The sequence below is a fragment of the Drosophila busckii genome, chromosome 3L (genome assembly GCF_011750605.1).
Source record: "Drosophila busckii strain San Diego stock center, stock number 13000-0081.31 chromosome 3L, ASM1175060v1, whole genome shotgun sequence".
NCBI classification, from domain to species: domain Eukaryota; kingdom Metazoa; phylum Arthropoda; class Insecta; order Diptera; family Drosophilidae; genus Drosophila; species Drosophila busckii.
Window position 1 is genome coordinate 13,817,298 of NC_046606.1, and position 22,973 is coordinate 13,840,270.

Sequence of the window (22,973 nt, forward strand, 5' to 3'; positions counted from 1 at the left end):
GATAAGGCTATTTATAGATGCTTTTGCGTCTTTATTATGCATTTGAAGCTTCAGTTGAGATCAAGATGTTGCCACAGCTTTGCTTTGTGCTGTGTCTGCTTAGCCTAGGGGCTGCCTACGAAGCCCCAAAGGCCACGGTAGAAGTGTTCTATCCGAAAGGGTTTCAAGTATCAATACCACATGAGGAGGGGATTACATTGTTTGCCTTTCACGGCAAACTCAATGAGGAAATGGAAGGCCTAGAGGCTGGCACCTGGGCACGTGATATTGTCAAGGTGAAAAACGGACGTTGGACTTTCAGAGACCGTGAGACCACACTGAAACCGGGTGACATACTCTACTTCTGGACCTATGTTATCTACAATGGACTAGGTTATCGCGAAGATGACGGTGTCTATGCAGTACAGGCGTACAGCGATAGTACTGGAGGCAGCGGCAGCACAACAAAGAAACCGGATAGAGTAACGCCAGCGTCGGTGGACTACAGCTCTCAGATAGACATAAGAATCAATGATGGCTGCAAGGCGCCCAAGACTCAAGCTAATGGTGTGCCCACACGATGCTCCAATCAACTAATCTTCTCGGATGAGTTCAATGGCAACCGGCTTAATACTTCTATTTGGCAGCTAGAGCATCGTTTCTCCAGCGCACCAGATTATGAATTTAACATTTATGTCAACAACGCTCAGCAGACTTTAAGCCTGTCTAATGGTCATGTGGAGATTAAGCCTTTCTCCACTAAACGCTTATTTAAGCAAAATCTTAACACCAAACTGGATCTTGGCGGTCAGTGTACGGGTGTGCGCAATACGGATGAGTGTGTGCGTGATGCTAGGCATAGAATACGTCCAGATAAACTACCACCACTCGTCTCTGCGCAGTTCACCAGCAAACAGAGCTTTTCCTTCAAGTATGGTCGCGTTGAAGTGCGCGCTAAGCTCCCGCGTGCCAAGTATGTGGTACCCCAGATTTGGCTGCAACCTAAGGACCTTGACTATGGCAAGGATGACTACGAGTCTGGGCAGATACGCATTGCATATGCCCGTGAAGTTACTGGTGGTCAGCTGGATCTCTATGCCGGTCCTTTGCTAAATGCCAAGGAGCCCTTCCGCTCCAACAAGCTCTGCCACAAGTTAGGCAGCACAGACGGCAAAGATGATTGGAGCGACAGCTTCCACACCTACACGTTGGAATGGACGCCGCGTGAGCTGAAATGGCTAGTGGATGGTCAGGAGTTTTGCACCAAGGGCTCTGATACGGGCGCGTTTAGCGCAACTAATGTGAACAACAAAGCGTTGCCCAATGCTGATGAGCTGGAAAAGGGCACAGGACTGGCTCCCTTCGATAAGGAGTTTTATCTTACCTTTGGCGTAGGCGTCGCAGGATTCAATGAGTTCTACTATGAAGAGGACAAGCCTTGGCATGATAATGAGCCCATAGCCATGAACAGCTTCTGGGAAAAATACAAGCCACAACAGGATCAATGGTGTGAGCAGGCGCAGCTGAAAATCGATTATGTTAAAGTATATGCTTTGTAAAAAGAATATCACAATAAAACAATGCGCCAATTACCGATAACAACAACAGCCCATCAATTTAAGAAGTATCGACGCAGTTCTATACGTAATGAAATTTTTTGAATATTGAATTTAAGCAATTTTAGTTTCGCGGCTTATCGATACAGGTTTATGTTAGGGCACTGACAAATACCGGTTTACTGATAAGGTTATTTATAGATGCGTCTATGATTATGCACTCAAAGCTTTAGTTAAGATCAAGATGTTGCCACAGCTTTGCTTTGTGTTGTGGCTGCTCAACCTAGGAGCTGCCTATGAAGTTCCAAAAGCCAATATAGAAGTGTTCTATCCCAAAGGGTTTCAAGTATCAATACCACATGACAAAGGTATTACTTTGTTTGCCTTTCACGGCAAACTCAATGAGGAAATGGAAGGTCTGGAAGCTGGCACTTGGGCACGTGATATTGTTATGGTAAAAAATGGAGGCTGGACTTTCAGAGATCGTGTGACAAGGCTTAAGCCGGGCGACATATTATACTACTGGACATATGTTATCTACAAAGGATTAGGGTATCGCGAGTATGACGGTGTCTTTGAAGTACAAACGTATAGCAATAACACTCAAGTCAACGAAAGCACAGCAAAAAAGCCAGATAGAGATATAGTAATGGCAGATGTTGCCTACGTAGTGCCCAAAGCAAAGATAGAAGTTTTCTATCCTAAAGGGTTTCAAGTATCGATACCACATGAAGAGGGCATTACATTATTTGCCTTTCACGGCAAACTCAATGAGGAAATGGAAGGTCTGGAAGCTGGCAGCTGGGCGCGAGATATTGTTATGGTAAAAAATGGAAGGTGGACATTCAGAGATCGTGAGACCAGGCTCAAACAGGGCGACGTATTATACTACTGGACATATGCTATCTATAAAGGATTAGGATATCGCGAAGATGCTGGTATCTATACAGTGCAGGAGTATAGCAATAACACTGCTGGCATCGAAAACTCAACAAAAAAGTCAAACAGAGATAGAGTAACAACAGAAGCTGCCTATAAGGTGCCCAAGGCAAAGATTGAACTTTTCTATCCGAAAGGGTTTGAAGTATCTATACCACATGAGGAGGGCATTACATTATTTGCCTTTCACGGCAAACTAAATGAGGAAATGGAAGGTCTGGAAGCTGGCACTTGGGCACGTGATATTGTTATGGTAAAAAATGGACGGTGGACTTTCATAGATCGTGTGACAATGCTTAAGCCGGGCGACATATTATACTACTGGACATATGTTATCTACAAAGGATTAGGCTATCGTGAAGATGACGGTGTCTTTGAAGTACAAACGTATAGCAATAACACAGGTGGCGGCGAAAGCACAGAAAAAAAGCCAGATAGAGATATAGTAATGGCAGATGTTGCCTACGTAGTGCCCAAAGCAAAGATTGAAGTTTTCTATCCCAAAGGGTTTGAAGTATCTATACCACATGAGGAGGGCATTACATTATTTGCTTTTCATGGCAAACTTAATGAGGAAATGGAAGGTCTGGAAGCTGGCACCTGGGCGCGTGATATTGTGATGGTGAAAAATGGCCGATGGACTTTCAGAGATCACAAAACTTTACTCAAGCCGGGCGACGTATTATACTATTGGACATATGTTATCTACAAAAGACTAGGCTATCGCGAAGATAATGGTGTATATGCAGTGGAGCAGTACAGGATCACAACAAATAAACCGGATAGAGTAATACCAACGACGGTGGATTCAAATAATGTTTTATGTTTTAACATACCTTTATAACTTATTCCATTTCAATAATAATGTGCGCCAATCACCGATAACAACAACAGCTGCTCGATTTAAAAGCTATCGACGGTGTTGCTCTAACAGCAACTGCTACTTAACAGTGTTTACTTAACAGTGCTCACATAACCTGCTGCGGCGTTTTCTTATTATAAAAGAAACACAAGTAAATTGTTTAATAAATATCTTAATTAGTTTCTTGTCACTTAAAACACGTTTAATTTTTATAGCTTCGGACAAAATGCAAATCACACGTGTCTTATTGCGTCAGGTTGCACGCCAAATCCGCACACAACGTTCTTATAGCGCTGCTGCGACCGCAGCGGCTGCGCCAGCTGAGAAACTTGTGCCGCCACCAGCTGAGGGCAGCGCGAAGCCACCAAATCCCAAACTGGACAGCATTGTCAACAATATAGCGGCGTTGAATCTGCTGGAGGTAGCTGAGCTAAGCTCACTGCTAAAGCAGAAACTTAATCTGCCGGAGGCGGCCTTTGCACCACAAATGGCAGTCGGCCCCATGCGTGCTGCAGCAGCAGAGGATGAGGAGGAGGCAGCGCCAAAGAAAGTACAAACAGCATTTAAGGTGAAAATGGTCAAGTTCGATGAGAAGCAGAAGGTTGCGCTAATCAAGGAGGTGAAGAATCTGCTGGAGGGCATGAACTTGGTGCAGGCCAAGAAGTTCGTGGAGAGTGCACCCACCATTGTGAAGGAGGACATACCCAAGGAGGAGGCAGAGAAGCTGAAGGAAGCGCTAACCAAGGCTGGCGCTGTCATAGAAATTGAATAAGCTAACTGTTCTATTTTTAATTTGTTACTACATAAAGAAAAGAAACTGAATTAACAAACATTTGTCACAGTTTTGAGCACACTTTGTTGCAACTTTCTACGGCAAAACAATCAAGTGACCACTTTTACCTTTCCTTGAATGAGTCTAAGCATTAATTAGTGGCAGCAACTAAGACCAATGTCTGTGATTAGTGGAGCGATGCTAATCAAAGTCGTGCGTAGTGTGACTTTTTGCCACTGCTACTGACCTATAGGTGGCGCCCCGCACGCATTGCAGCGTGTGCAACAAGAATGTGAAAAGGGGTGGGGGGATGTCTGATAAATAATTTGATCACAAAATTCTGAATGAAACTTTTTACAGTAGAGTATCTATAGAAAAATATATGCTTAAGAATAAATACCTAATATAAAAAAAGGTTTGCTCAATTGAATTCATAGATACGTTTAAAAATATTAATTTTCTTTATTAACTCAATTTAAATTCTATAACTATAACTTATATATTTTTAAACTTGCTCATAAAATTCCCATAATCTTTATACATTTACAAGTCTATTACATCATCTGTAATGCTGCACGAGCCGAAGAGTATGAACAAAATCTAGTTACTAATGTTTACTAAATATTAAAACTAAATTGAGCGGCAAATATGATAGAGTAACAATGTTTGCCTAAAACAAACATCGCACCACTTTCTACGCTGCGTGGAAATCATGAGACGATTATTATTAATAAATGCGCTTTATGTTTAAGTTACGCACGTACATACTACTATACTATAGCTATGGATAGCTCAAAGCGCCGTTAGAACAGTCGGGAGGAAGTAAGCCAAGTGCCAGTGCGTGTATGCTCCAAATATTTGCAGGCCGCCAAAATAAACTTCACACGACTTGCATTACTACGAGTGAGCAAACCCCCACTAAAGCGCTCCCTCTCCATGTCGCGTTGGTCCAATTAGCACCTGTCGTTCTCGCTGTGACACAGTAAAGCTGCTAAGCCTCAGCCTCCGGTACGGCTCAGTCTCAATTGAAGCCCAGACGCGACAACGACGCAACGCTCCAAGCTCTCGCGAGTAGTCTCCTCTCGCTCTCTTTGAATAGCAGAAAAAACTGAAAGTGTTTTTGTAGTTTGGAGCTATGCCCGCGTCTACGCATTCCAAGCGCATTCTAGCCATTGTGCTCATCTACTTCAGTACCTATGTGTTGGGCATTTACAGCGCGGCACGCGCCAGCACGCAGCTTCCATTGGCGTACACACGCAATGAGAGTCACACGCTCGATCAGCTGGACAGGGAGCTAAGCTCTGAGCGTGGCCTGAGGCACAGTGGTTCCAGAAATCCTCGCTGTAAGTTGGGTTCGCGTTCATTTTGGAATTTTCTGTTGTTGTTGACTGTTTGTTTGAGTGCTGCGCGTTTGTTTTGTCGTCGTCGCATTATTTATGTATGTGGGTTCACACCTTCAATTATCACCCAGTGCACAGGTTGCGTGCTGGACTCTTTAGTCTTAAGCACGCTCTGTCCACCGCTTGGTAACTGACATACTACTCTACAATCGCCAATGGATAGCCAGAACCAGAACAGTTTGGTATTTCAATTGAGTTCGCAAAACAAAACTGGATTTAATTTGAGCTTTTCCACATACTGAACTTTTCCAAATAACAAAAGTAATTAAAAGTGAAAATATAATAATATAATTGCACTGGTTTCAATCAAATTTGAATTCAAAATTAAGAACTGTAATGGAAACATAAATTATAGAATTGTACTCCATATATAATTTTCGAATCATAGTTAAACTAATGTTTGACATCATTATTTGAATATATCCCTGATATATTTTAGGACTAGACTCTATAGTGCAGTTTTTAAATTATTTGAGCTTTGCATTAAATTTAATATTTTTACTTGCGTTTGATATTTTTTAACTTTTCTATTTCTTTTTACAGGGTTTCCATTTTATACAATTGGTCGCTTCTCCAATGACCTTTGCCTGGGCAACAATCTGCTGATGGGCACCTGCATGATCAACGGTGAATGCAAGGATAACAAAGGCGTGGCAGCGGGTCAGTGCTCCAGCATTACCCAGCAAGCTGTCTGCTGCATCTGTAAGTTACAATACTATATTTTAATTAAGTTACAGCCATCTAATATGTTTTTCTTTTAGATCAGCGCACTTGTGGTGCCAGCACCAGTTACAACAACACCTACTTCTATAACAGTAACTATCCAGCGCCATATGCGGGTGGAGGACGCTGTAGCATTGTTATAACACCGCCGGATTCGACCATTTGCCAGCTACGCGTGGATTTCTTAGCCTTGTCGCTAGCGCCACCTACCGGCGATGGGCTGTGCACCACGGATGCCTTGACTATTTCGGGTGGCGCCTCACAAGTGCCCACGATCTGCGGGGAGAACTCTGGCCAGCACATCTATGTGGACTTTAATGGTGTTAGTCCCATAACCATCTCGGTGGCCACCTCTGGCGGCTACACCTTCAATCGTCAGTGGCAATTCCAAACGCGTATGATTGGCTGCACATCGGCGACGCTGGCGCCCGCGGGTTGTCTGCAATTCCACACGGCCACCAGTGGCACCATCGCCAGCTTCAATTATGTATCCGCTGCATCCTCCGCTTTGAATTCCATTGGCGTGCAGGGCACGCGTCAGTTGTCCAACATGCGTTATGGGATTTGCATACGCAAGGCGAGCGGTGTGTGTTCCATAACCTACAGTCAGGTGGGCTCGGATGCGTACTCCTTCACCATGACCAATGATGTGGGCGCTGTGGATCCCACGCTGCTGGCCACGTCGGCGGTGCAAAGTCAGGATTGCACTACGGACTACATTGTCATACCAGCGCCTTCGCAAGGTGGCGTCATGCTGCCCAGCGATAGGTTTTGTGGCCTGGGTCTGGTGACCACAACCAGTTCGGCAAAACCTTTTGTGGTCTATGCCGTAACCGATTCCAACGAGGAACTGGATATATCGAATCGTGGTTTCTACTTATCCTACTCACAAAACTCTTGTCCTGTCTTATAGTTGAGCTATTATTACTGGTTAATAAATTTATGTATGATAACTTGATTACTTTGCTACAGGTTTAAAAATGGGTTGAGTTCTAGACATAGGTGTAGTTAGAAATTAGGGAAATACATAACATTTAAAAACTGAAAGTAGGAATAGGAACTAAAATGTAACTTAATAGAATCGGTAAGAAACTCTTCTAGAAAAGATTTCTACTTAAACTTGTTTAAAACACAATAAATGCAATTGATTTAGTTTTAAAACTTTGAAGGTCAGTTCATTTGAAATTAATGCTATAACAATTGGTAACAAAATACTTATTAGTTAACAAGCTGGCTTAACGATACATAATTTGTTACACATAGACTAGGCCGCCAGGCGTATAAGACTTTCAATCTCTGCTTCCAGTTCCTTGATCTGCAATAAATAAAACATGTGTAAATTGAGATTAAAGAAAATATCTGCAGGTCTTACTCTATTTTGAAAATGCGTTTGCGTTGACTTATCAGCCATAAGCTGGAAGGCTTCATTATCCACACGTAGGCGATACTTTTGCAGTTCATTTACTAACTTCTTGAGCTTCTTCTTATTTTCCTTGACCATTTGCTCGCGTTTCTCGGCAGGCACTTCGCTCTCATCGTTCATGCTAATGCCGAAAGAGCAAAGCGCGCCGGCGGTGGAGAAAAAGTTGAGTTTCTTGGAGAACTTGGATTCCTCGTTGAGCAGCTCCAGCTCCACACCCTCACAGCGCGTCAGCACCAGAATTTGTTCCAGATGACGTTGCAGCACTTCCTCCGCTTCGGCATTTTGTGCAAAGAGACAAAGTTTGGGCTCATGACGTTTGCTAATTTGATTGCGACTCTTCACTTGACGCACGCTGGTGCAAATGTTAACAATGTCGGAGACCTCAGCCTCCAGCTTGGAGTCTTGGAATTGCGAGAGTTTCAGTTCAATGTTGAGCGGCACATGTTGCAGCAGCTCGGCGGCTATGAAGGGTGTGAATGGAGCTAAAGCCTGCAGACCCCAACTGAGGCAAGCGGTTAAGGTTCCAACATTGACATACGCTTGACCATCGCGCTTCTTAATGGCGGCCTTGGTGGTTTCCTACAGCAGAAGCAAGCGGGATTAGTTAAAGATTGCGTTATATATATGCCAACATACCAGATAAACATCACAAGATTGTTAGTTTAGAGAATGTTCTGAGCGCTTGCTGTAGCCTTGTGGAATTATAAGTGCGTGGTATAAAGGCCAGTCGCCATGCAATGGTATGGGTTAGGTCTCCTGCCAGTGCTGTCTATGAACTGCCAACGATCGCCACATGCTGGAAGTGCACACCCCCCTGCTCCAAGAGTTCAAAGCCAGTAGAGTGCCAAGCTTATGCGTTCCCGCCAAGCTACCTGGAGAGGCGCTGCCTTTGCAGAATTTGTGAGGAAACCAATTGTGGGCGTGGTGTTACACAGTTGTTGACATCAAAGTTGATGAAGTGATGCTTGATGTTGTGACTTAGTAAAGTAAAGCGTAGTGCATCTGTGCCGCACTCCTGGATGCCATTTCGGAAACATCTTCGACATGCTCTGCAGCGAAGTCTTGAGCTCTGCTGGCTTTATAATGCCGGCATCGCAGGATTGCTGTAGATTTCGCTTTGAGACTGTCCAAGCTGGCGCCTTGCACCACTTGCTGAGGTGCCACAATGTTGCCCAAGCTTTTGGACATTTTGCGACCTTGTGCATCGCAGACTATGCCATTGAGCAGGACGCGTTGGAAGGGCGCCTCGCCTGTGAGCTTGAGGCCGAGCATCATCATGCGTGCAACCCAAAAGAAAAGTATATCATGACCAGTTTGCATTAGATCCAAGGGGTAAGCTGATTGATAGCGGTGGTCGGGCCAGCCAGCTACTGAGAATGGCAGCAAAGCGCTGGAGAACCAAGTGTCCAGCACATCGGGATCGCGTGTGAGCTTCAGTTGCTTGCTGCCCAATAGCTGCTTCGCCTTCTCCCATTGCACTCTCTTCATTTTGTGCCGCCACCCCAGCAGCTGTTGCCTTCATCATCGTAGGCTTGATAAGCAGGCACTTGATGTCCCCACCATAGCTGCCTGGAGATGCACCAATCACGACAATCGCTTAGCCAGCGCTCCCATTCCAGCTCAAAGTTCGGTGGTATAATTTGCAGGCGACCACTATGCAGCTCGGAAAGCGCTGCCTCAGCTAAGCTGTTGGTTTGCAGGAACCATTGTGGCATTAACATTTGCTCTATAATATCCTTGGAGCGTGAGCATATGGGCAGCTTCATGCTGTGCGCGCGCACTTCGCGCAGCAGCTCCAGCTGTTCCAGACGCTCCACTATAACATCTCTGGCCTCAAAGCGCGGCAGTCCTTTGAATTCCTCAAAGGCTTCTACGACTTTGCCCGATTCGCTGAACACTTGACGCATTGGCAGCTGATGACGCTTGGCCAGTTCAAAGTCGAATTTATCATGCGCTGGTGTAATCTTAACAGCGCCTGTGCCAAACTCCATATCAACTGCTATATCAAATACCAAAGGTATGCTGTCAGTTCTAAACGGATGCTTTAGTTTGACTTCATCCAAGTTGCGATATTTGCTATATCTGGGATCATTTGGATGCACAGCCACTGCCACATCGCCCAGCATAGTTTCTGGTCTGGTGGTAGACACAACAATCTCTTCCTGCTTGCCAGTCTCATCCACAATAGTGTACGCAAAGTCATAAATCCGTCCGAATAGCACGTTATGCGCATAGCCAGGCACAGCCAGCTCCGTGGGCTGATTCACTTCCACATTTTCCACTTCAATATCTGAAATAGCTGAATGCAAGGCGCAGCTCCAGTTCACCAGCGAATTGCTACGCTTAATCAAGCCCTCGTCGAAGAGTTTCTCAAAGGCCACATTTACAGCTCGACTCTGCTGCTCATCCATGGTAAAGTACTCGCGTTGCCAGTCCAAGCTGCAGCCCAGCTGACGCAGATCCTGCACTATGCTGCTATTCTTCTCCGCCTTCCACTTCCATACTTCCTCTAGAAAAGCCTCGCGTCCCAGCTCCTGTCTCGTTTTGCCTTTGGCAGCTGCCAGCGTGCGTTCCACCACGACCTGCGTAGCTATGCCTGCATGATCTGTGCCTGGTATCCACTCTACATCATAGCCCAGCTGGCGATGCTGACGCGCTATTACATCCTGCACTGTGGCCATTAGTGCATGCCCCAAATGCAAGTTGCCTGTTACATTTGGTGGCGGCAATAGCATGCGAAAGCTGCCACGCTTGCAACGTTCCTTCGTACTCGACTCTTTGGCTTCCTGTTGCCGCACCCAGTAAGCGTCCTCCACTAGCTTGGGCTGATAGCCTTTGGCCAAAGGCAGCTCCGCATCTGCCGACAGAAACTTTAGCCGGCTTGTTTATTAATTAAAACTGTCTCATATTTACCTTTAGCTGTGCTATACCAACAGCTGGTTGTGAGATAATGCAATTTTGGTTGACATATGTATTTGTTTTTAACTAAATTACGCGTAACAACTTTAATAATTTGCATTATTCCAATTCTATAGCTATATTATTATGTCAACTGACAGTGTGTACACAATTTACAAAACTGAAATAAATACAAAACAGCTGTGTGCTATCGAATGACGTGCGATAGCGATATATCGCTTGAAAGGTGTGGACACACTGGCAAAAACCGTTAAATGCGCGCTTAAACGTTTACGAAGTGAAAAAGTTAAGCTTGTTAATATTTGTGTTTATTTAACGCGGTTTTTGTATATTTTTGTGCATAAAAGCGTCCAAAGAGATAAAGAAACGGTAACATATACGTCGTACCCAAGTAACATAGCCAGGGCGGATATTCACACTTGTTGATGATGGCTTGCGCGCCCCAAGCCAGGCCCAAGGCAAATTGCAGCAATTGCAATGCGGTTAAATAACGCTTCCACCAAAGATAGCGCCTAAAGCGTGATCCCAATGCTGCTAGGCAGTAATAAGCATACATAATTATATGCACAAATGAGTTTAACGCGGCGGGCATAAAGGCTGTAAAAGTGAAGTGCATTAATAAATATTGTGTATTTTTCTGTGTGTGGTACTTACTGGAGCCAGTGGGCGTCCATTTAATAATTATCCAGCAGATGATAAACATGCTGCTGTGATGATAAATGTGTAAAAATGTGAGTTGTGATTGTTTTTTGCGTAAAATAAAAAAGCAAGTATCTGCAAATTCGAAAACTTTGGTTATGTAGAACCACCAAAACGCTCGCGCTAGCTGTAAGAGGAAGAAGCAGCTGCAGTAGGCTTAAGCGCATGTGTAATTGTGTGTGTGAGCAACTTACGCGCAACTCTTGCGGATCAAAGCTTACACGACATGGCTGGACAGATGGCGCTGTAGTTGAGTTTACGCGCAGCGGAATAAAGTTCAAGGCAGATGTAGCCATTCAGCAGGGACATGCAAAGATTGTAAATGAACAACGGCCCACGCAGCTGCCAAGGCTTGCGACTAACAATGAGAATGAGGGAGAGAGACGAATTGGCAAATGAGTCCTAAATTAAACACACTACACTCACCTGTGCATGCATTTGGGTCCATAGTAGACCAACAACAAATACAAGGTCAGCACGGCAAGTGCATGCCAAGGTGAAGCAACCAACGGCCAGTGTTGTGTGCGCTCATCCGCCAGCTCGGCGTAGGGAAAGCCGCTGAGTAATCCGCTCCCATTGGATTTCAGCATGATGAATTTCAAGTTAAAACTAAACGGCGCAATTGTATGCATGCTGGCTTTTATGCTTGTTTGGGCCAAAAGCTATTGAAGCGTGGGGTAAGTGCATAACATGAATAATTTTAATTCTTTAATTATCAAATGATTGTGGGTCAAGTGTAAGTACATTTATTTTTAGTTGACCCCATGAACGAGTGAAGCATGAAAATATCTCATATATTAAAAAATTAATAAATATATGCAAAATAATTTTAAGCTGAGTTTCTATAGCTTCGGTTCACTTTTGGCTACACCTTTAGTCTTATTATGAAAATGTAGCTTCTATATATAAATTAATACCTTTATACTATGGAACTTTGCCACGGTTTCGTTATGATAAATTGATTTAATTAGCATGAAATGTTTTTATATTATTCTTAAATATTTATTATTTTCTTTATTATTATGAATTATATTTAGAGCAACAGCTTAAGCTTATATGTAATCAAGCGATCTTTGAGTACAAAATGATTTTTTAGTTGAATTTAAATACATTTGCTATTTGCTGCACCTGTGTTTTGTAAATTTCGCAAATGTTTATCTTCATTTTCTTATACAAATTGTATCTCATACCGCCTGTTAAGACTTGAATTTGTTCTATGCATGTGAATTTCGTGTCTGAATATGCAGTTAAGATCAACAATTTATAGCGTAGCATAACCCATAAGCCTTAACTTGCATTTTTGGCGCTTCTACCAAATGTCCTGTGTGTCATGTCCTGTAAGCTTTAGCACAGCTGCTGCTGCTGCTGCTGCTGTACTTTGTGCTTTGGCATTTCGCCTTGGCTCTGGCTCGACTTTGGGTCTAACATTTTCTATTATTGTTTTCTTTATTTGTATTGCTGTACGTGTCTGTACCTAGGGCACTTTAGACTGAGCATTTCAGTTGCTCGAGTTGCTGCTGCTGCTGCTGCAACAAAAACAAGAGGAACAAACTGTGGCAAGTAGCAGAGCAAACAGTTTACATTTGACTGCCAGTTGGAGCAGCTGTGTAAAGAGCTTTTTATATAAATACAAACACACAGACATGCATATACACACATATACTTATATACACATATGTATATCTTTAATGTGCAATTGCATTTTTAACACCAGTCCGTCTGTCCGTCTGCTCAAATCAAGTCCCAATTTTCATTAAAACAACGTCACCTTAAATTGGCTTTAAAAAAAAAGGAGATTTACCCCACTTATGCTTTCAACACTATGCGCACTCAGGCTTTACTGTTATGCGGTTAACCGCTTGGCTTTGTTAACATACGACAGCTGTCCTGTTGTCCTTTTTTGTTGTTCGTGCTTATGCATGCATATAATTAAAGCATTTGAGTTATAAACTAACTAAAGCAAGCGATAGTTATGCGCGCACGAAATTTGCTTTAATTTATTTAGTTACGAGCTCTTGACGACAGTTTTGATAGATTCGTTTCATATTTAGCTTCTGCCGCCATATTGCGCTTTTGTTTGTCCTTTGTCGGTTTGCCCTGCCCCCTCCCCCCTTTGTGTGCCACACGCGTCTGCCACGTGAGTTATTAAATAGATTACAGTTTTGTGTTCGAGCTTCTTTACATACTACATGCCACATTCACAATGTGTCAAGCATGTGCATGTCCTGTATGTGGCAACCTCCTGTCTGTTGCCACTGCTGCTGCTGCTGCTGTCTGCTACTCTTTTGAGTAGATTAAAGTACTTTAGGAAATTTAGTTTCCAGTTGCAGTCAGTCAACCGCTATTTATGTGGCGCTGTCTGCAATGTTATTTTGATAAATTTCTAATAACGTAGTGTGTGCTGGCGTGTTCTCGAAAACGTAAAAAAAAACTTGTAATTTATGTTAAAAATTTTCAAATAATGTGCCTGCATTTATTTCAAAACTAATTTTAGTAAATGCGACGTTTTCTTACGCGAAATCTTAATGAAAGTGTTTGAAAAAACTTTAAAAGTAGCTTAAGTTTTTAAATTATAAAAATATATATTGTATTTATCAACTTTAGTGCAGCTATTGCAATTAAAATCAGTTAATTTAGTAAATGCATTAATTCCTTCGAAAGAAATATTGAAAAAAAGAAATATTGATAAAAGTTAATTTAGTAAATGCGCTGATTTCTTTAATAGAAATCTTTAAAGTGTTTAAAAAAGTTGCATAAATAAATATATATTTAAATTTATGGTGCAATTTTGTGATTTTGGTGCTTTATATTTTAAAACATGCTCAAACTATATTTTTGTTCAATAACTAAAAATATATTCGCATTAATATGATGGCAAAAGTGTGACACACAAAAGCTTAATAACAATTTCGAGCTGACAACTTTCTTTGTTGCCATATTGATGTTATCGAGTTCTCCTTTATATGCATGCCACAGAGGTCCTTTTCAATTTGACACAACTATTGGTGGTCACTGGACATGGACATGGGCCACTTGGTCTGGCCTGGTGGGCAGCGGTCAATGCACAAAATTTCATCAACTAAGAACGAGCGGAGCATATCATAAAGCAAGTTTGCCATCGCAGCTCGCTCTATGTGCATTTTGCTGACCTTTTTTCTTGCTCTTGTGGCACTTGCAACTTCCTGCAGCAGATATCCGGATATTGCCGCATGTGACAAAGTGTGCGAGGTTGAGAAAGAATTTTGAAAAGTGTCTCTCAAAGGATTTATTATAAGCATCTCTAGTAGTAGTTGGAACTGCAGTAAACAAGTTCTCAATCCTTGTTGTTGTTATTTGTATTGACTGCTGCACATAAATTGCATAACACACACTCCGCTCTCCCGCTCTCTCGCTCTGTGTGTGTGTTTGCTATCTTTTGCTCTTGCCAATCTACTTAGAGAGCTGTGTCTGAGTCAGTTTACAATGTTCTTGTTGTTGTTGTTGCGTCCTGTTGTTGCCAACTTCCTTTTGGTGTGTGCTCAATAGAGTTCAACAGTGCGTGGCAAAGCGTGCAACATATTTTATTTGTGTTTCCGTTTGCTGAGTTGCCGCCTTGCCTTTCGTTTTGCTTTATTGCTAGCCGTAGCACCTGGTAGCAGGCACATTGCACATACGCCACGTTGGTCGCTCGCTCCCATTGCTACAACACTTTGATACGCGTTATTTACAACACATTTATCTTGCTTCGGTTTGGTTGCAACGCCTCATGCCCCATGTCCTGGCTGCCTGTTAGTATCTTTATTATAACGCTCTTGGCTCTTTATTGTTTTGTCGTGTTATTTTGAGGTGTTCTGCTCAAGCAAATAAAACACTTGTTGGGAATTTAAGTGACATAGTTTTAAAGCAAAAAGACTCTAAAAAGCTTCAATGTTTTGAATACAAATATTTAAACTAACGATATACTTTAAATAAATTCATTTTAATTTGTTTTATACATAATTTGATTTAAATTGAAAAACTGAATTGAGGAATCAATGAACGAATTCAGTTTGAATTAGAGTTCAAATCAGTTTGAATTCAAATTGAATTTAAAAAAGGAATTTTGAGTGCATCAATTTAATGATTTGAATATTTTACTTCTCTGCTAAGCATGTTCCATTAAATTGTTTCAATTTGCTTAGCAGTTGTTCACAATCTCACACATGAGATTAAATAAAGCTATATGCAATGTATGGAACAACAACAAATGTTATTAATTGCATTTTAATGTCTTTATTTAAGTTAGAATATTGCCACATAAAGCTATTAAACTGATTAGGTACCTTGAGGCACAAGCAACTTGCAACACTCACACACTTGCCCCAAAAGCAACAACTACCAAACTTGTTCGTGTTAAGCTCTGTCGATATAAACTGGAACATTTGGCAGTTGTTAGACATGAAATCCAACAATTGGCAGTCTGGCAAAAATAACTTTTCTCTACATTGCCGTTGGCCAGAAATAGCCAGCACAGCATATTGACATATATATATATATATATTCATACAGGACACATAGTAACTGTATATGTAATACACTCAGTCGTTGCTTTTACCCCAAACTAAGTCTCAGCCATAACAAGCAATAAAAAAAAATTGCGTTCTGCTGTTCCAATTTCCTATTGCTGTCTCTCTCTGTCTCTCTCTTTCGTTTGCTTGACGTGCGTCCCATAAAAATTGTGAAAGGAAAATCAGTGTTTAATTAAGTTATAAAAATGCTTTTTGCTTGGCTCATTTACTACGCTCTGACAATGCCGAGAGGGCTTTGCCTGTTTTATTTTAGGCCATTTGTAGCTGCGATGTGTTGAGCATTTCGTTTGTGTTTTAATTATTTATAAGCATATACATTAGTTTTAATGAGCTGAATTAGACAATCAAATGGCAGCTATCGGGGCAAATCAAATGGAATTGTGTATTATGAAAAGCAATCTAAAGTTCGGTTAATAAGAGAAGCTTCGTTCTATTGTTCGGACCAATGCAATTTAATGTTTTTACTCACGCAAGCTAAAATTGAAAATGCATAGAAAGTGGGGAAATGCCAAATGCTATCGACACGCATTTTTTAGGTTTTTCTATTTTCAACAGTTGCTTTAAAACAATTGTGTTTATGTTTATAACTTTGTGCATTTTTTCTTATACAATATAAACGAAGTTCGCTCATGCATAACAAAAGGCTTATGCCACCGCTTCTTCTTCTTCTTCTTTCTCTACTACCACTACTTGTGCATTTTTCTTGCATGCTTCAGCTAAATTTACACACGCACACGCAAGCAAATACACACACACACACACACATATATGAAGGCATATATAGCTAAGCTTAACTGCTGCTGGAATAAGTTTCAAAGTCAGCATAGTGTCTGCTGCATTGTGTCTTAGTAGCTCTCGCTCTCTCTCTTTCTCTCTCTACTCAGTCGCACTCGCACTCTTGTGCTAAAACTTAAATTTATCAGCGCACGTCGTCTGCTGCTTTATACACATACATATATATATATATATATATATATCTTTGTCAAACGCAAGTAAATATTGTACTATGGATAATTAAACGCACATTTGCGGCATGAATTAATAGCTTAAGCATGAATACGAAATAAAGTTTTAAGGCTTATCATATTTACATATTAATTCATTCTTACATAGTTTGTTATGATTTATGTATATGCTTGATTGCTGATTTACTTATTTCGAGCCTGTATTATTAATAACTATTATTATTATTATTTTCATATTCAATGTTTTCACAAAAGTCTCCTGTGATTTTAAACTGAAATCACTAAAGCCCATTTGTAGAAAAAGAAAAACTTATTTGCTCGCCATATTCAGTTACAGCGACTAGGAATCATATCCATATCGGATCCAGAATTCTGCCTTAAATCCGCTCATTTTGGATTGATTTAACCCCAAATAGCTTTCGTCGAATATAATTATTTCGAGTGAAGTATTTTTAATTCTTAGTTTTGTATACAAATATTCTAAGTGTATGCCCACCTTCCTATAGTTTTAATTAAATAATTGTTGTAATATAACAGACTATATAGTATAGCTGTCATAGGAAAGATAAAATAAAATTTCAGTTTTGATATGAACAACTTTTTTATTTATAAAGCAAGTAATACAATCTTATTACTTTTTTAAAAATGTAAGTTAATTTCGTACAAATTAATTAATACTAGCATTTATATACTAGATTAGTCATTTTATTCAAATGAAAATAAACTAATTTTGTGCTTTGTTTTTTGTATAATCTATGATTATTAATATGTCATAAAAAGTGTATAAATCACCCACTGTGCAATGTGCTCCCTGAACGTCTTTATGTATATGTGTGTTGGTTTATGTCCAGTCTGTTGTTTTGTGGCCAAAATCCGAGTCGCAATGGAGCGCTATGTTTGCAATTTTAAATGCCTTCCATGCTTTTGCTTGCTGAAGAGAATGAGAGAGAGAGAGAGAGAGGGAGCAACATTGGCCAAGAGTGCAGCTCGTCTCGTAAATCTTAACTCTTTATCGTTGCCCAAGCATTTGCTGCAAAATTATGCTGGCCTTAAAGACTTGCCCAAAGGAGATTAAGGAGCTTGCCACATGCTCTTTGCATTATAATTGCAACAACAACAACAGCAGCAGCAGTTGATGCTGATTGGCATTGATCATATGCAAATGCAAATGATTTTGCTGTTCTTGATGCGGCAAGCGTGAGGTGGCATGCCACACACACACACACACAGACACATGAGGTGTGCAACTAATTGGTTTGCGCTTTGAAAATTAATTTAATGCTAATTATGGGCTAACATGCGCACAATAAACGCAATTCTAATTACATGGATGCAATAACAACAAGCGGCAGCAACAATGACAAACAATTAATGTTGCATTATGTCTGTTTGCAATTCCAGCTTTTGAGATTGCATGTGGCATGCTAATGTGGACACTGTTATTATCTCAATTAAATTAGCAACTCCTTTTTTTTTTTTGGTATGCATATGTTTTATTAATTGGCAATACTGTTAATTAAATACTGCATTTAGCTAAGTTACAAATTAATGAACTTATTTGTTAAAATTTCTGCAGTTGCTTTTCGCCATTTAAAGCAACATGAAAGTCCAACAAGCGACTTGACTTGACCTCGCATACCAAACTTAATAACAAGCGTTAACGTTCTTAGCAACAATAGACGCAAACAATAATAATAATAACAACAAACAACAACTAGCGTAGAGCAGTCACAAAAGCAAATTCCAACATCCGTTTCCGCTGAGTTCTCAAGCTTAACAACAAGTTGCTAACAATGAGCATTTCAAATGATCTGTGCCTTGGCCCAGTGCCTCGTTCTCGATGTCGTGCAGCTTGTTATACTTGGCTATACAAATAATAATGTTCATTATAAGATTGTGCAATTGTATAAAGTTTACAAAGGATTGTATTGCAAGTTCTGCTGACAAAAGCGTTGTGCAGTTATTTACGCCTCTCCAGAGGAAATTCATGGCGTCTTATCTAGTTACCAAGCAATGCTAAAGACTGTAAATAAGTAAATTTTAGGCCTCATGGCATATGCAATTAACAAAATATAAACGAAAATTGATAAGAGACTAATTCATAAACAGAATTTGTTGTTTAATTATATTAAAATATATGATGGTAATCAGCGGCGTGGTAAGATGGGCTGGCTACCTAGATAATGCACTTTAAATTATAAAGAACTGAAGCGCTCTGAAACCAAATTTGGGTTGTATAATTTTATTTTTTCTTTCAAATAAAAATCACAAAAACGCTTTGCAATGCTTTCCATTTTAATTAAAAAATATCAAAGTATATAAAAATAAAGGAAAATGATAGATACAAATATACAAGCAATTGTTTGAATCAAATATAAAGTTGATTTAAAACACTCATTCATCAATTTATAGGACGAATGAGCATTTGAACCTTTTTAAGAGGCGTTTGTAAACTCCAATAAATAGACTGGTAATCTATTTCTTGAGTGAGAAAGTACTTTCCATTTAAATTGCTGAAGATAAGGAAATATTAATTGTTTGTTTTTATATTTCGAGCTTTTAGAAACTTACCAAAATGCACAATTATTGTACCACCAACCTCCAGTCAGCATATCCTTCGCACAGTTTCTATACCACTGTCCATTATCCCGATCGTAAGTTGTAAATTTCGCATGTTCGCTGTATCTTAAATAATCGTTCTTGTTATTAGTCCCAGTATATTCACCCAACGATTGCAATTCAAATAGATCAGCCTCGCTTCCCACTCGAAAATTGTCGTAACGAGCGTAAAGCCCAACGTTGTAAAACTTTTCCATGTCAATATACAATTCATGACGCTGGGATTGTGTAATAAAGTGAATCTTGTCCAAACCCAAAAAAAAATCCCCATCGAAGGATCCAAAGCCGTCACGATACGTATTCCAATCCCTCTGAAATTCCTCTTTGCCGTTTATTCGTTGCTGTATAATTGTCCAGCCTGGACCCACTTTGCTATTATCAGTGCAAAGAACTTTAAAGGGCTTCAGACCAGGCACTTGGATCTCATGTATACCAGCATTGCCTGCTTTGCAACTATTGGCCTTGGTAACATGCTCGTCCGTTTTTTTATTAGCATCATATTTTATTTGCTCTATTTGGACTTTTTCGTTTGACTTGATTATGAGCTCCTGGGCACATGTTTGCAGCTTGGTTAGTAGCTCAGTCTGATTCCTTCGCTCCTGCTCACATTTATCTGAATTGTTGAGGTGCTTTTCAAAAAGAAGTTCAATCTTTTTGGCAACAGTTGCAGTTTGAGAGTTTAAATTTTTTTCAAAAATTTCTTCAATCGTTGAGACACCGACTGCATATTGAGCTTGAGGCTTTGTTGATTCTTTGTTTAATTTATCGTTGGCTCTGCGTAAATTTTGGTTAGATTCCCTAAGATCTGTAAGCTTGTCATTCTTTTCCTTCAGCTTGTCATTAAGGTCGTTAAGCTTTTTTTTCAATTGTTCATTTTCATGGATTAAGGCATCGACATTGGTTTTTGTTAAGCTTCTCTTGCAGCTGATTCAATTTGTATTAAGATCGGCTTCATGACTTCGTAGGCGTACTTGCCACACTGCTGGTCCATGCGCTGGGATGCGGTGCAGAGCTAACGCCACGAAAAGTATATGAAATTTATTTCACATTATCACAAACTTATGTGCACTTGTGGCTCACCTCATTCTCACTGCTAGCTGAAGTCTCAAATAATCCAGTATTAGCCAATATTATAGCAATAAGTAGACTAAACTTGCTTAATCGTTTACACTTCATTTTTAAGCAGCTGCGTTTGCTATAAATTTAAATTAAACTGCACGCGTTTGAGATTAAGAGTAAACTAAATTTGGCGAAAGTTTTGGCTTCTCAGCATCAGCTACACTGCCGATAAGAGCTAAGTGCATCATGTCGTAAGTCAAGCTCAGGGAATGATTTCGTCCAATTCGTGATAAGACTTGCGTACTCTGCAAGCTTTTAGTTAGCTCAGCTTAGCGTATATTTTTTTTACTGTAGCTGTATACTTTGAATGATAAGACAAGGTCTTCCGCTTAGAAATGTGCGCACAAATAATTTTTATTTGCTATCAAAGTATAATTTAATAATATATTTTTATTAAAATCATGTATAACAATGAAACAAGAACGTATAAGAGTTGGGCACAGCCAAAGTTTTATCAATTGACTCTATTGTCAGGGTCCAGAGTCCAATCCGAAAGTAATTCGATATTCGATGATATTGAATTTAACAACTTGTTGGCTTTATTTCTGTAAATAGTTCATTCCTATATAAACTTGTAATTGGTAAATTTAACAGGAAAGTAGTGTTTGTATTTTTTTTTGTATTCAGAGTTACTTTATTGAAATAAAAATGCATATTTGTTATAGTAAAAGAAAGCAGATACAATTGTGATTTAAATGAAATTATAATCTTTGAGTAAATTTATAGTTCCAAGCAATTTCGATTTAAAATGCTCTCTCTTCAATTGATGGGACGAATGAGCATTTGAATCTTTTTAAGTGAGGACCATGAAAACCAATGTGCAGACTTGTAATTACTTCTATCGGTTGGAAAGTACTTTCCATTTAAGTTGCTGCAGATAAATAAATATTAATTGTTTGTTTAAAAATTGCGAAATTTTAGAAACAAACCAATTTCCACAAGAGATGTACCACCAACCTCCACTCATTTCATCCGTCGCACAGTTACCATCCTCCATAATATCATTATCCCGATCGGAAGTTGTAAATTTCATATGTTCATTGTATCCCATCCAATTTTCAACGTAGTTCGTCCCAGTATAATTACCCAACGATTGCAATTCAAATAATCATCCCGCTTCCCACTCGAAAGTAATTCGATATTCGATGATATTGAATTTAACAGTCCAACACTTGTTAACAACTTTATTATACAATGTAAATGTAGCTGTCAGTGTCCTAATATAAGTGGATCTTGTTCAATTGGTAAATTTAATCTCCATCGACGGATCCAAAGCCGTCACGTTTACGTATTTTTTTTCCCTCTGGAATTCAGAGTTTGCCGTTTATTCGAAAATAAAAATTGCATTGGATATTTGTCCAGCCTGGACCCACTTGTGCTATTATCACTGCATAGCACTTTAAAGGGCTTCAGACCGGGCACTTAGATCTTATGTTCACCAGGACTATGTGCAAATGGCTTACAACTATCAAGTAATTCCTTTTGCACTTTGAGCAGCTTATTCAGATACAATAAGATCGGAAAAGTATTTTAAATTAATTTCACATTTATACAAACTTATTTCCACTTGCTGCCTACCATATATAATAATAATCCAGTACTAGCCAATATTATAGCAACCAATAGACTAAGCTGGTATAATCGCTTACACTCCATTTTTAAGCAACTACGTTTGCTACGAAATTCAATTCAAATTAGATTAATTCAATTACACTGCACACGTTTGATATTAAAAGTGAACTAAAGTGAGACTTAAATTTGGCAAAAGTTTTGGCTTCAGCATCAGCTACACTGCTGATAAGAGATAAGCTTATGCGTAAAGTGCGCCATGTCGTAGGTCAAGTTCAGAGCAAGATTGGCCCGATTCCTGATAAGTATATTTAATAAATATTAATATTATAACTATTTATATTTGTTCATATTTCGTTAGAATAGAATAATTGTAATCAATTAATAATGGCGAATCTGTGAGTTATAAAAATTTATCATAAATAAATGAATTGTAATTTGTATTTGATTACTTTGCATAAATAATTTAAGTAATTAATAATACTAATAAGGGGTGCAATAAAGCAATACTAATACATTTTTATATATATATAAAGAATTACTAAAATTTTCTATGCTTTCTTTTAAGTGAATCGTTCAAAGCAAATACAAATGCAAATATTTTTGCATAGTGCCCAAAAAGGGTCTCTTTGAGCAATTTTAAACTGAAAGGCAAAAGCATAATAATATATTTTGCATGTTTATGTGATTTTTTGGCACGTACATAGTAGCGCTCTCTCTCTCGCTCTCGCTCTCTCCCGCTCTCTTCTTCTTCTTCTTCGCTGTCATCAAATCAAATTGCATTTTGGCGCAGGTTTTTGTGTTGTCTTTTGCTGTTGGCATTTAAGCGCGCACAGTTGTTGCTGATGGGGCGTCTTTGGTTTTGCATTTTGCAGCGAAGTT

At 39.7% G+C, this 22,973-nt stretch overlaps 6 protein-coding genes across 6 annotated transcripts; 4 read left to right on the top strand and 2 right to left on the bottom strand.

Moving 5' to 3' along the window:
- The first annotated feature begins 17 nt into the window (after positions 1-17).
- LOC108599794 (gram-negative bacteria-binding protein 3) lies at positions 18-1,578 on the top strand. Its single transcript, XM_033293697.1, has one exon. The coding sequence runs from the start codon at positions 18-20 to the stop codon at positions 1,536-1,538; it is 1,521 nt and encodes a 506-aa protein (XP_033149588.1). The 3' UTR covers positions 1,539-1,578.
- Positions 1,560-3,318, top strand: LOC108597921 (CG12780). The gene is made up of 2 exons (XM_017984538.2): positions 1,560-1,623; positions 1,763-3,318. Exons 1-2 carry the CDS (start codon positions 1,560-1,562, stop codon positions 3,316-3,318), a joined length of 1,620 nt encoding a protein of 539 aa, XP_017840027.2.
- A 43-nt stretch (positions 3,319-3,361) lies between these two features.
- Positions 3,362-4,153, top strand: LOC108599121 (50S ribosomal protein L7/L12). Its single transcript, XM_017985909.2, has 2 exons — positions 3,362-3,487; positions 3,552-4,153. The coding sequence occupies exon 2, from the start codon at positions 3,563-3,565 to the stop codon at positions 4,106-4,108; it is 546 nt and encodes a 181-aa protein (XP_017841398.1). The 5' UTR covers positions 3,362-3,487; positions 3,552-3,562; the 3' UTR covers positions 4,109-4,153.
- Positions 4,154-5,243: 1,090 nt separating this feature from the next.
- LOC108597920 lies at positions 5,244-7,144 on the top strand. Its single transcript, XM_017984537.2, has 3 exons — positions 5,244-5,451; positions 6,052-6,210; positions 6,270-7,144. The coding sequence occupies exons 1-3, from the start codon at positions 5,244-5,246 to the stop codon at positions 7,142-7,144; spliced, it is 1,242 nt and encodes a 413-aa protein (XP_017840026.2).
- Positions 7,145-7,398: 254 nt separating this feature from the next.
- LOC108601089 (valine--tRNA ligase) lies at positions 7,399-10,709 on the bottom strand. The gene is given in 8 exon segments (XM_033293698.1): positions 7,399-7,546; positions 7,604-8,233; positions 8,291-8,306; positions 8,527-8,681; positions 8,683-8,766; positions 8,768-9,139; positions 9,142-10,511; positions 10,568-10,709. Coding segments are annotated over 8 exon segments (2,784 nt in total). The 5' UTR covers positions 10,674-10,709; the 3' UTR covers positions 7,399-7,495.
- Positions 10,710-10,892: 183 nt separating this feature from the next.
- On the bottom strand, positions 10,893-11,862 carry LOC108597919 (elongation of very long chain fatty acids protein 4-like; the record flags this gene model as incomplete). Its single annotated transcript, XM_017984536.2, is given in 5 exon segments — positions 10,893-11,170; positions 11,228-11,399; positions 11,467-11,505; positions 11,507-11,630; positions 11,699-11,862. Coding segments are annotated over 5 exon segments (777 nt in total), but the record flags the coding sequence as incomplete, so codon positions are not given.
- Positions 11,863-22,973: the final 11,111 nt, after the last annotated feature.